At 45.6% G+C, this 12629-nt stretch overlaps 1 protein-coding gene across 2 annotated transcripts in view; it reads left to right on the plus strand.

The window, feature by feature from the left end:
* Positions 1-205: 205 nt before the first annotated feature.
* Positions 206-12629, plus strand: part of Itga6 (integrin subunit alpha 6) — a 76454-nt gene continuing 64030 nt past the window's right edge. Inside the window, exon 1 of one of the 2 annotated variants that reach the window (XM_008855268.3) lies at positions 206-614. In XM_008855268.3, the coding sequence (XP_008853490.1) occupies positions 433-614 (182 nt within the window). In that variant the 5' untranslated portion in view covers positions 206-432. The remainder of the gene's footprint in view (positions 615-12629) is intronic. The other variant, XM_008855270.3, reaches the window with a different exon arrangement.

Here is a 12629-nt window from a genome sequence, read left to right on the forward strand (position 1 = left end):
CCTGGCTCGGGCCGCAGGGCATTCCAGCGCTGGGGTATGGAGGAGCGCCTCGGCCCGGGGGGCGTCCGCGGTGGCGCTTCCGGGCAGGTGACGCGCGGTCGGGCGGGCGGAGAAGGTGGCTGCAGCGGGCCCGGCGGCGGGTGCGCGGGGAGGGGCGGGCGGGGTGTGGAGGGGCGGGGCCGGCGTCCTCGTCACTAGATAAAACGCCTGAGTCTCCGGAGAACAACGGGCTCTTTGAGCGCTCGGGAGCAGCCGGCGACTGGGAGCTGCAGGACCGAGAGCGTGAGTCCGGTGGTAGTGCGGCGCGCAGGGGCGAGAGCGCGGAAGGTGGCCCGCGGCGCGCCAAGCAGCCCGGCCCCGGCCCCGGCCCGGGCCCCGACCCCGCGGAGAGCGATCGCCGCAGGTCCCCGCGCCCTCCCGCTGCGCCCGCCCATGGCGGCCGCGAGCCAGCTGTGCCTGCTGTACCTGTCGGCCGGGCTCCTGGTGCGGCTCGGCGCAGCCTTCAACTTGGACACCCGCGAGGACAATGTGATCCGGAAATCGGGAGACCCCGGGAGCCTCTTCGGCTTCTCGCTCGCCATGCACTGGCAGCTGCAGCCAGAGGACAGGCGGCTGTGAGTTTCCCGACTCTTCCCACCCCCATGGGGCGCCGCGCCGGGCCAGGAGGGAGCGAGGGCGCCCCCTGTTCCCGCCCGCCCCGCGCCCCGCGCCCGCCTGCCGGCCCTGCCCTGCCCAGCCCTGCCCAGCCGCACTTCGCCGGCCCGCGGCCAGCCGCGCCTACCGCGCCCGCACTGCGACCCGGAGCCCGGAGAGCCCGAAGGCGGACCCCAGGCCCGGCCCCGCGAGAGTTTACTTTTTCCCCCCTCCCCTTCCGAAGTGCTTTCCTCGATTCTGCCCTCTGGGTTACTTTGCTGGAACCCCGGCAGGTGGCACGCTTTGCTGAGGCTCACGTGTGTGGCAGGGACGCGGAGTGGGTCGCAGGGAAGCGTAGATCTAGGATGATACAGGCGGTTCTCAAACTCTACCGCACGCCCTGTCCCCTCGCGCCCCTGGGCGCCTTGTGGAAGTTCGGAAGCCACTTTTGGTTGTGTTCATTGTGACTTTGCCTGCTGAGTGGGCGCTTCTGCAGGAGATGCTTTTACATGCTTTTTAAAAAAAAAGATGGAATTAACCGAGCACCTGTTGGCAGGGCACAAGCCTGGTGTGCCTGCTTCCCCTCCCAGAGCCCTGATTGCTCTAGGTGCCCAAGACTTCAAGGTTTGGAAGTGGCAACCCCTCGGGGAGCTGTGTTCCTTCCGGGAGAAAGTGACCTGCTCTCCTTTTTAAACAGTGTGTTTCCCACATGACCCAACTCTTTTGATTGGAGAAGGTGTTTCTGGAGATTAGTCGCCTTAATCGCAGTGAGGCTGCATTCTTGATACCGGAAAGCATTCGGACAACAAAAGGTCCTCTCCACCCAGGCCTTTAGTTGAACCCAGGTCCTTCCAGAACCAACGGAAAGCAAAGTGCAGCCGCAGGAAAAAAAGGAGATTGTTTAGGAGAGGGCGGTGTGATTTTAGAACTGGAGAAAACCCCGATTTCAGCTGTTTAACAACTTTGGATTTTGTGGTCCTCAGAATCTCAAGGTCAGATTTTTCTGGTAACACCTGTTAGGTGAAGCAAAAAGTTCAAGCAGGGGGTCAGAGTGTGCAGGCCTGGCTAGCCTCTTGTAGTCTGCTTTCTCTCAGAAATAATTGTTGGTAAGCTCCAAATCTGAACTGAAAGGTGGTTTATGTCAACTCGGTTAATGGATGACATTTCATGTCCCTCAACACTGTATGGTAGACACACATCTACCCACATGGAGGATTTGAACTTGTTAGAGCAGAATTGTGGACCGGAAGAGGGAATGCCCCTTGGTAGTCACTCTGCACCAGAGGCCACAGGCATGTCCAAGCAGACATTGTGGTGGGGAAGATTTGGGGCAAGAAATGTCCTCAGGATGGAGATTTGCAATCGCTCATGCCTTTAGCCAGGAATCTCTGTTGTCATTATGGTGAGCAACAGCAGGCCTGCTAAAACTTGTCACTGCTGCTGGGCTTCTCTGGTGTTAGAGCTGCCACAGGTCTTCCTGAGAGGGAAAAGAGGCTGTGATTAGGGGCTCATGGGAAAGAGTACTGGTCAGACCCTCAGATAAATAAAGGCCCACCTTAAGGGGACTGTCTTTTCCTAGAGCCCAGAGGTAGAAACTACACTCCAGGGGGCTGTGGCTTGTGTCTAGTATTGTTAACCCCCACCCCTTTAGAAAGTTTTCCAGGTTCTGGAATTGCATTGGTCCTACCTGGAGAATCAGCACATGCAGCCCATATCACACCCATTCCTCCCTTTTATAGAAAAGGATGTGGATGTAAGTGACAGAGTCACTGAGGCTCCTGGTCCAGTTTCCAAACTTGATGGGAACATCTCAGGGAGCTGGTGAGAGAGAGCTAAACTCAGATTTCTTCTTGGCTATTTAAACAACTATTCATTTACTTTGAACTGTAGTTTCTTTACCTGTAAAATGGAGATTTTACTACTTAACAGGGTTAGTGTGAGGATTAAAAGGATGGGCATACTGCTCAGTGCTTACCCAGCACAGATTAAATGGAAAATAAATAAATGGTAATAAATTTAAAAGCAGTAACTGGTCATTCTGTGTTATGTGTTAAATACTGTAGAGGTGTTGTGAGCATTTTGTGATTCAAAGATGGCCTAACAATAAAACCAGAGGCTTTTGTTTGGGTAATTAATATCCTAAACTCTCAAATCACATTTATGAAATCAAAAGCAAACACTGAACAAGTGACTTTGAGGCAGAAGATAATGTGGTGGTGATATGAGGTAAATGCACAGTTACAGGAAGCTCACCATGGGTTTTTGTGTTTGAAATTTTCTACACTATATTTAATAACATCATTAGTTAGGATTGTATAATGGAATAATACTATATCTGAGAGTCTCCAAAACACAAAATATTCCTGAAGTTTTGGGAACTATCACCTTGAATTAGATACTTTGAAACTGTACCCAGGTTTCCATGCTGTATGTTGAAGAAGTTTCAGATTCCCAGAGATCATTAGGTGGATAGCCGAGTGACTGAGGTTGGATAGGAGCGCTTTGATTTTGAGCTTTTCCTAGGTAGGTGGGGTTGAGTCATCTCTAGAGGTGGAAGGTGGATGGTGATGACTGTGGGTAAATCCATCCTGTGAATCACTCAGCTCTTCTGGGAACAGAGGGAGCTGTGTGTGATCACAGGACAGAACCTGGAAGGAGATGCCTCATGGAGAGATTCTCCCTCATTCCCAATCTTCATTTTCTTCTTTTGGGTCTTCTTTCTCAGTGTTTTGCACTTCTCATTGTCTTCTAGAAACTTTCCAGACCTTTTACTTCTTTTCTCTTTTGGTGTTTGTTGTTGGTTTTACTCAATCTTGTGATAGATAGTCCAGCTTTAAAAATATTTTCTGAACTAGGGATAACCTAGTCCAATGGTCTACTTTTTTTTTTTTTTTTTTTTTTTTTTTTTTTTTTTTTCTAGCCAATTCCTACCTCCTATTCTTATCATACCATCCTTTTTTTTGTCTTTTTGAGACAGGGTCTCCCTGTAGCCCCAGCTGTCTGTCCTGGAACTCACTATGTAGACCAGGCTGACCTTGAACTCACAGAGATCCACCTGCCTCTTGCCTGGAATTAAAGGCGTGTACCACCACGCCCGGCTAATGGTCTACTTTTATAGATGAAGAAACTGAATGTCATGAAATCTCTTGTCCAGAGTCTCATAGCTGCTTAAGCAGAATCTTAACCAAATCTGGATTTGAAGGTAGTATTTCTAGTTCATGCTATGCCATCCCTAAGAGGATAAGTCAGAAGTGTCCTTCAGGCCTGCAGAAATTGGCAAGCCACTGAGTTTTGGAAATGTATTATATTGTGTTGATTCATTAAACTGCCTCCCATATAGGTCAGGGCTATCTATTTAAGTATCAGTGCTTGTAGTCTCTTCCTATTGACCCTTATTCCAACTGGCTATGGATCAAGCTCTGGGCCCTTCCTAAGCCCTGTGATATGTGACTGTCCCTACCCAGGGGTCAGAGCAATGTCCAGGATGTGCACATAAGCACTTGCTTCCTTGCATTCATTCACTCCAACAGAGTGCCAATATGGCTTAGCACCATCTTCCAAGAACTGCTGGATCACCTGGAGCCCTGAGAATGGAAGGAAAAAAACACAGTGGATAAGGACACTTAGAGCAAATCTTAGGGTTATATAAGAAAGCAGAAAAAGACAAGTAGAATTTTAACACAGGCCAATATAAGACCATCCAAGTAATAATGGGGTTGGACAAATAGGGTCAAAGTATTTATATACTATAAATTATTAGTTGGGAAAGTCAGGTTAAATGTACAAAGAAGTGGTCTGTGTTCTTAGATATATGGATTATTTTAGTCTATGGCCGTACTACCCTGAATGCGCCTGATCTCCTCTGATTTTGGAAGCTAAGCAGGGTCGGGCCTGGTTAGCACTTGGATGGGAGATATATGGATTATTTTAGCACACAATATATTATGATTTAAGTTTTTGCATTGGAAAGTACTGGAATTCTGGTGCATGAACCCAAGGACCTGGGTTCAGCATGTTACTATGACTAGTATGAACAATGAATTATAGGGCATTTTCAAGAGGGCCAATGGAGGTAAAACAGAAAATACTATCATATGCTGAGATGTCTGTGTCAGGTGTGCCTGCAACAGTGGTTTGTGCTGAGTCGGCACATCTCAAGAAACTATCAGATCTCAAGAACTATCCCATCCTGCAGAGTTTCTTCATCCCTTGAACATGGGCAACACATATCTAGAAGTTCTGAGGTTTAAGCTGTATCCATCTTCAAAGACTGATGTAAATCTCTAACTGGGTTCTAGGCTCTGTGAGGACAGGGACCGTGAGGCTCATTTTTGCCTGAGAACACCCAGGGTATGCCTTCCAGATACAGTGGAGTCATATCTTACACTCAATTTAACTCGTGAAATCAGCTCTTCCTGCTAAATGTAGAGGGAGGGAGCAATCCCTTTATTTAACTCTTTGCCATTCCCTGCTCAGGGCTTGTGACTGCTGTCCTCAGGGAAAGAGAAGCTAGAGAAGCTATAGGTATGATGCATCCAGACACACAAGCTAATTCTTGGTTTTTGAGTTTTGACATCACAGCTAAGGGATTTTCGTGAGTGATTTTTTTTTTTTTTTTTTTAAATTACACTTGACTTTTGCCCTAAAAGCAGACTTTAGAACTTAACCCTAGAAATACAAGCTGACCTGTACTGCAGTGAGTGCTCAGGACTTGCTGAGTTGCCTGGTTGTGTGGTGAGTCTAGCCCAGACTATGGAGTAGTGCTCCTGAAAGCAACAAGGTGTGGGGATCAAAGGGGAGTGCATGTGGGGCACCTGTAAACTGATAGTGATTTGAGGATAGTAAGGCAGTCTTGGGTATGTTTAACTCCTTGACTGCAGTGTTGAGAGGCTGTTTAACCCTTTTAAGGTGCCTAAGAGCCACAGAATGGACATCTTGGGATTGGTGTGACACTTCCCCCAACTTCTGGGAAAATGGTAAGGACTGAGTGCTTCTGGAATGGGGTGTGTGGCCAGTCCTAGTCCCCATTGCCTATCTTCCCCTTGGGTTTGGGTACAGCTCTAGAATGGAATAATTTTAAATCTGGAAGGAAGCTAGGAGTTCTTAAATATCTGGTCAGGAAGGTCACTACTTAGAGACTCTTCTCTAAAAAGCAGTCTCCTCAACTTGGCCCAAATCAGTGACAGCAGTTTCCAGAAGTATGATCTCAGGCTCTGTTCTCACAGTCATCTAGGTTTGAACTAGAGGAGCTTTTCTTCTTTATATAGAAAGCAGGGAGGTAGTGGACAAGAACCAAGCCTCAAGCCAGCTGGGGTCACATCCTGTTCTGCAGTTTGCTAGCTGTGGTCTTGTGCAGGATTTCTAACCTCTGCCTTCCTTTCTCTGCTGTAAAAGCAGGGATAACCTTATGCACCTGAGGCTAGATCTGCTAGGGGAAACACTTTGTGCTTGTCATATAAACATGGAAACCAAGGTTGTGAGAGGTGACTGTGGCATGTCAGGTAGAGTTGGTCTTAAATAGACATCCTCTGAGGTGTGTATAATCCTCCTTTGGGATTTGATTTGGATAGTGTTGAAGTATACATTTTCCCTTCCTTCCATTCAGAAATTACCATGTGCTAGAAAGTCCATCTCTGAAGAACTACTGTCTTATAGTCTTTTGTAGTAGTTGTCAAGCAATGAATAAATCCTGTGAGGTCTCAGTATTCCAAGGAGATGAGTGGGAAGACATGATGGGTTTCAGGATAGCCAAGTATAAAACACCCTTAGAAAGTGGGTTGAGCAATGCCAGGGTGGGCTGATTAGTAAGGAACACTGTCTGTTGGCTAGGACTTGCCAGATCTCTGACTGTGAAGGCCCCCTTCTGACTTGGAGGGCCAGCGGTGGGGGGATTGAGTCATTTGCACTTTCCCTTGCCAGGGTTGATTTATGTTTCTAAGTCCTTTGTTTAGCATTAATGCTTAGTAGGTAGGAGCTTGCATGGAAATGCATCTGATTGTTGTCAGTGAAACTGCCTAAGGTTGGAGGATGGGTGGTAAAGTATAGAAGCAGCTTTTTCTGAGATTTGTTTGTTAACATGGCATTTAGCATTGCATAAGGTGATCTCTTGTTATTAAATTGAGAGGCTAATTGTGAATGAGTTCTGAAATGGAGCAGGCAGATGGGCCCTGTACCAGACTTGGTCCCTGTCAGCCTAATAGCAGGGTGGGATGACCAGCATCTCATCTACTGCTGTCTGGCTCTTCTGTTTAGATAAACAAGGCCAGGCAATCACAGACCAATGTGATGCCGCTGTGCCGATGTGTTCACAGAACAGCACCTTTCATGGGCCAGATGGGAGCAGACCCTCCCCCACCTTACCTTTCTGCACAGTTCCAGTGTTTGAATCTGTGGTCACTTATTAAATCCCCATTTGGCAACAGAATGAAACAACAACAACAACAACAAAAAACTGTTGCTAAACCTTTATGTGGCAAAAAGACTGTTGAGAAAAACTTCAAGCCCTTAAAGCCAGTTCAGTGCTAAGAAGGCTGTTCTGAGTTGAAAGGATGGGGGAGAAGTGCCACTAAAGTCTAGTGTGCAGAGGGCCAGACAAGTGATGTGGAGCCAGGAGTCATTGCTAGCATGTTTTTCAACCAGCTAGATGCATTTTCATGTTGTATAACCTGAAGCTTAAAAAAATGTCAGATACAGTATAAGAAAAGCGCTTCAGAGAATTATGCTTCCTAAGCCTGGGAGTATAGAAGCCAAAATAATCCTAGGAGTAATTTGAGAGGGGTACATAGGTTAATGGTACAAACAGTAAGCAGTAAAGAAGCACAAGGTCTCATGTATTTATATCCAAGATCTGCTTGCTTTGCTAGGTGATGTCAGTGCCAAGGTGACAGTGGTTTCTTCATATTGAAAAGCATGTTCATTTATAATAGGACTGTTTTAATTGATTATTTGTATCCTCAGGTGTCACGCAAATTAATAAACACTTCAAACCCAGAGGGTAGGATGTCACTGAACCTCAAGTCTCCTGAACCAAGTATCTACTTTATCTCACTCTTCAAGACATGCTGGTGTTGATTAAAAGATCAGTTGTTTATGGTCTTGATACGTCAGCATGGTATGACATGAATTGGAGAACCCCAATCAAGTGAACTGTAGGTAGCGATGTGGAATGGAGGGTGGGGCACTCACTGCTGAGGAGACTGTGAAGGCTTTCTACTACCTGTTCCTGCTAATATATCTGTCAGATGTGGACTGACCTATTGATTAACAGGGATACTTTTCTTTAGAACAAAGGTGTTGGACTATTAGTCCAGGTCAGGAGAAAACCTTTTAGGTATCCTAATGCCAGGGACATCATGGTAAGGTCATTTCAGATCCTTATCAGAGAAGTCAGTTTAGAAAGAAAAGTACTTTCTAATGCTTGTACCTTATTTAGAAAAGGCCTAGGACTTCTATGAGAAAGAGCTGTGGCGTATGGAGAGGCATCCTAGTATTCACTCAGTGGATGTTCCCAGGAGAAACGCTATGAGAGACATTGGCCCATCACCTGCTCCCTCTGCATGCCCATACACATAACCCAAAGCTTAGCAGCCTGAGGAAACTTTTCAGTATCACAGGATAAGAAAACGGGCTCCCTAACGTCATTTATTTGTCTGTGCACATGTGCTGATTGGTATTTGTTTTCTAACTCAATCTAAAAGACATAAAGAAGTTTATCCTTACTTGAACATGAAAAAGGAAGCTGCTCCAGACTTGTCAGGGAAATCATAGCCAACTTATTTCAGTTTTCTTATAGAACTGGTTCATTCAACACACATTACTGAAAACCTACCATGTATCAAGCCCTGTTCTAGTGCTGGAGATATTTCAGCAAACAAAATAGACAAAATCCCTGTTCATCTTCTGATGGGGAAGCTAAACAATCACCAAAATAAGAAGTGTTTTATGTTAGGTGCCAATAAATGACAAAGTGGAGAAAGCGAATAGGGAACAGATATGGGTTAGGGTAGTGTAGTTGGCAGTGGGTCATCCAAGGGTGATTGCACTGAAAAGCTGAAGCCACAAAGGAAGTGCCTTCCTGGGAGAGAGAGCAAGTGCAGTGGAAGAGGCATGTCTGGTATGTTCTGAAAAAGCAAGGGTCCACTGGTCAGCTTGGCAGCATGCCGTGTGGGACTTTATGAATCAGTTTACTCCTCCGTGGAAAGCCATTTAGGGTTCTGAGAAAAGTGGTGTATTCTCACATAGATTTTTAATGGTTTCCTGTGGCTGCCACATTGAGTATAGACTGGGTAAGAGCAAGGATAGTGATACTGTAGGGTGTGGCAGCATAGGCCTGGAATCCCAGCTCTCAGGAGGTTGAGACAGGAGACTGGAGTTCTAGGGTAGTCTGAATTACCCAGAGAGACCCTGATTCAAACAAACAAAACCAGAACAAAACAGATTCCTAAGAAACAATGATGCTACTAAGGCTTCCTTAATCTAATCACAGGTACACGATGGCGGTTTGGAGCAGGATAGTAGCAATGAAAATAGTAAGAAGTGATTGGAACTGAGCAGTGAAGCACACGACTCTGTGATCCTAGCACTTCGCAGGCTGAGGCAGGAGAATTACAAGTTTGAGGCCAGTTATATAGCAAGGGGAAAAGGGTAGTTGGATTCTGAATAGACTTGTGAAAGAGTCAACATGATTTTCCATAGACTAGATGTGAAATGAGAGAGGCAGAGAGTGGGAAAGAATGTGTCCCAGGTTTGTGAGCAGTTGGAAGAGTGAGATGGTGTTATAGTTTGAGGATGATGGTAAGAGGGATGGATTTGGGGGGATGAGAAGTAGTTGGTTTTAGACATGTTAGGTTGAGATTTCTAGACATGCACATGCAGTTAGTTACAGGCAGGCAACTGAATGAATCTGAGGTCCAGGTGGAACACACTTGTAGAAGTGTCTAATTGTATTTAGAATGACGAACTGAAGGGAGATCATCAAGGATGGAGGCTAAGGTCTGTGTTCTCTGGCCCTGGTATTTGTGGGAGTTAGGGAGACAGGATGGAGAGAAATGTCTAGTAAGACAGGAGGAGGGAACATAAGCTGTGATCCTGAAAGCAACCTGATGGTGTTTCAAAAGCCAGTGATGGGTCACTTGTGTCAAATGGCACTGAGAATCAGTCCTCAGGTAGAGAGGTGAAGACCCTTGGTGACCTTCACAGAGCACTTGTGAAGGAGTCTGTGGGCCATGGCTGGCCAGAGCAGGAACGTGGGAGAATAGAACAGAGCAGGACTGGAGTTTTGCTGTTTCAGGGAGCAGAGCACAGAAGCCTCAGGGGGAATGGTGTCAAGAGGGTTCTTTTGTTTTGTTTTTGGAGACAATTATAATGAGCAGATTTGTTGAGGATGATTTAGGAGAAAAGGGAGTTAATGCAGGGAGAGCAGAATTGCAGGTGTGGTGTCCCAGAGCAGGGGAGAGCTTGCACTGGTTGGGGGAGTGAAAAAGCACAGGAGGTACAAAGATGACTAAGGTGTTTTGAATTCAATAAAAGGTATACAAAAAATAAAAAATAAAAATGTACATTTACTATACAAAAAAAAAAAAAAAAAAAAAGAAAAGAAAAGAAAAAGCACAGGGGCAGGTAGATAGATAGGGGTCCTGGTGGAGGACTGGGAATTTCTTAGTATATAATTAGATATTAGCCTAGTTAGTATTTCTGTGGAAGTTTGCCTGGTAAGGATAAAAACCTCATTCTAGAGGATGATGGACATGGATGGGCTTGAATCCCAGCTCCTTCACCTTCTGTTGCTAACTGTTGACTCATCCTCATCATTAAACTGAAGACACTAGTCACTCTGAAGGATTGTAGAGCCTGGAGCACATCACACAGCCTGCCTGTGCAATAAACAACAGCCTACTCTTGTGGTTCCTTTAAAGTATAAATGTAGTCCCCTTACAGTGGGGAGGTTTTGTGGCTCTCTCATCTTTACAGTCTGGTGGACAACAGAGGTCACCCTTTGGTGGTCAGGTTAAAGGTTAAGTTGCCTTGTATAAGGCTACAACTAGAGCTGAGAGAAGTTCACAGGCAGATGGGAACCATCATATTGTCTGCATGACAGGAAGGAATATGGGACTTGAAAGAAGGATGAAAAAAAGAACATTAAAGATGTTTGCAAGGCCTTCGTTTCCTTAGGCTATATTTGAAATTCAGAGAACCACAGCTTTTTATTGTGCTAAATTCTTGCCAGGCTCATTGGAGGTGTAGTGAGAACTCTCCCAGAGTGGGAGTAGCTGCAGCCCCAGGGGCTGGTACTGCCTGACCTGTGCAGTCTGCATGGCTCCTGCAGGCTCAGGCAATCACAGCATGTGCAATGGCGGGCATGCACTTCATACTGTAGAAGTGAGTGCAGGAGCTCTGTACGGGTAGGACAGCCCAGGCCTGGCTTCCTGATCTGCATGGCCCAGTTAGTAATCATGTAGCCAGCACTCACTGCTCTTCACCATATTGAAAACCACCTGGCGTGAGGGGACTGCATTCATATTTGACCTATGACCCTGTCATAGGAGTTGTCAGAGGTGTGGAAATTGAAAACAAATCAGCACTTTGGTTCTAAACCACCGTTCGTTTTCAGTCTCTTCATTAAGATAAATGGTATGGGTCTTGAGGTAAATCTGAATTAAAAAGAAACTGCATGCCTTTAATCACAGCACTCAGGAGGCAGAGGCAGACAGATCTCTCTGAGTTCAAGGCCAGCCTGGTCTATATAGCGAGTTCCAGGCCAGAGGGGGCTACAGGAAGACCCTGTCTCAAAAAGACCAAAAAAAAAAAAAAAAAGAAGAAGAAGAAGAAGAAGAAGAAAAAGAAAAAAAGAAATACAGTATCTTCAAAACTATGCAAGAATCCGAGTAATCAGAATGTTATCATTCAATCCCCTGGGTGTGTCACAGATCAAAGCAGAACATCTTCCTGACATGACATGATGATTTTAGTTTTTTGTTTGTTTGTTTTTAAAGTCTATGTCATTGCAGTATAGGATAGACTATGTCTAAGTTTTTAATGTAAAACAGAAGGCTTTGATTTCCAACTTTTGGCCGTCACTTCTTGCTGTCACCCATACATGTTCACCTGTTTCCATCATTGAGCCATTGAGTGCTTTCATGAAAAGAGTTGAGAAGCACTGACCAGTCTAAACTTTTTCTGCAGAAGGAAGACCCAGGCCCCACTGTCAGTGAAAGTAGCTTAGTGATAATACAGACCCTGAAGCCCAAGTGCCGGAAGCCTCATCTACTTGACCCTCCCTGTTTTGATGGACTAGTCAAGGTTTAGAATTAAACATAGGCCCTGTAATTACATCTTTAGAACAGTATCTCAGTTCTTAAATATTTGTTTCCCCACATACTGGCCTAGAATAGAGTTAGCAAATATATAGGCATTGTCTCCCTTTCCCATGCTAACTGGAGGAATTTTGAGTGACCTTTCCTCTGCTGAGTCACAGGATTCCTCAGGTCCACATTGGTCAGCTTCTGTTGGTATGGGGTGTTTGCATATAAGAGAACACTATCTGCCCTCTCAGTCAAGCCAAATCCCTTACATATGGAAAGCGTGCCATAAATGTGTGCTGGATAGATATGGTCACTGTTAGTCACTAAAGGGCAAGGCTGACATTATTTTTTGGGTTCAAATCAAATACACAGAAATACATACTCACCAGATATTTCTGATCTTACACCCCCATTAAAAGAAAAAAATGGGGCTGGAAAGGTGGCTCAGCAGTTAAGAGCCACTGGCTGCCCTTGGAGAGGACCAGGTTCAGTTTCCAGCACCCACATGGTGGCTGACAGTAGTAACTCCAGTTCTAAGGGATCCATGCCTTCTTCTGATCTCTGCACTGCACGCACATGTGCACTTATATACATGTAAGCAAAGCACTCATGCATAAGATACAAATAAAAATCTTTATAAAAGAATAATAAAATGTACCAAACAAAAAATGTGTGATCGTAACCATTTCTAAGTGC

The sequence above is a fragment of the Nannospalax galili genome, unplaced genomic scaffold (genome assembly GCF_000622305.1).
Source record: "Nannospalax galili isolate Female #2095 unplaced genomic scaffold, S.galili_v1.0 scaffold346, whole genome shotgun sequence".
Taxonomy (NCBI): domain Eukaryota; kingdom Metazoa; phylum Chordata; class Mammalia; order Rodentia; family Spalacidae; genus Nannospalax; species Nannospalax galili.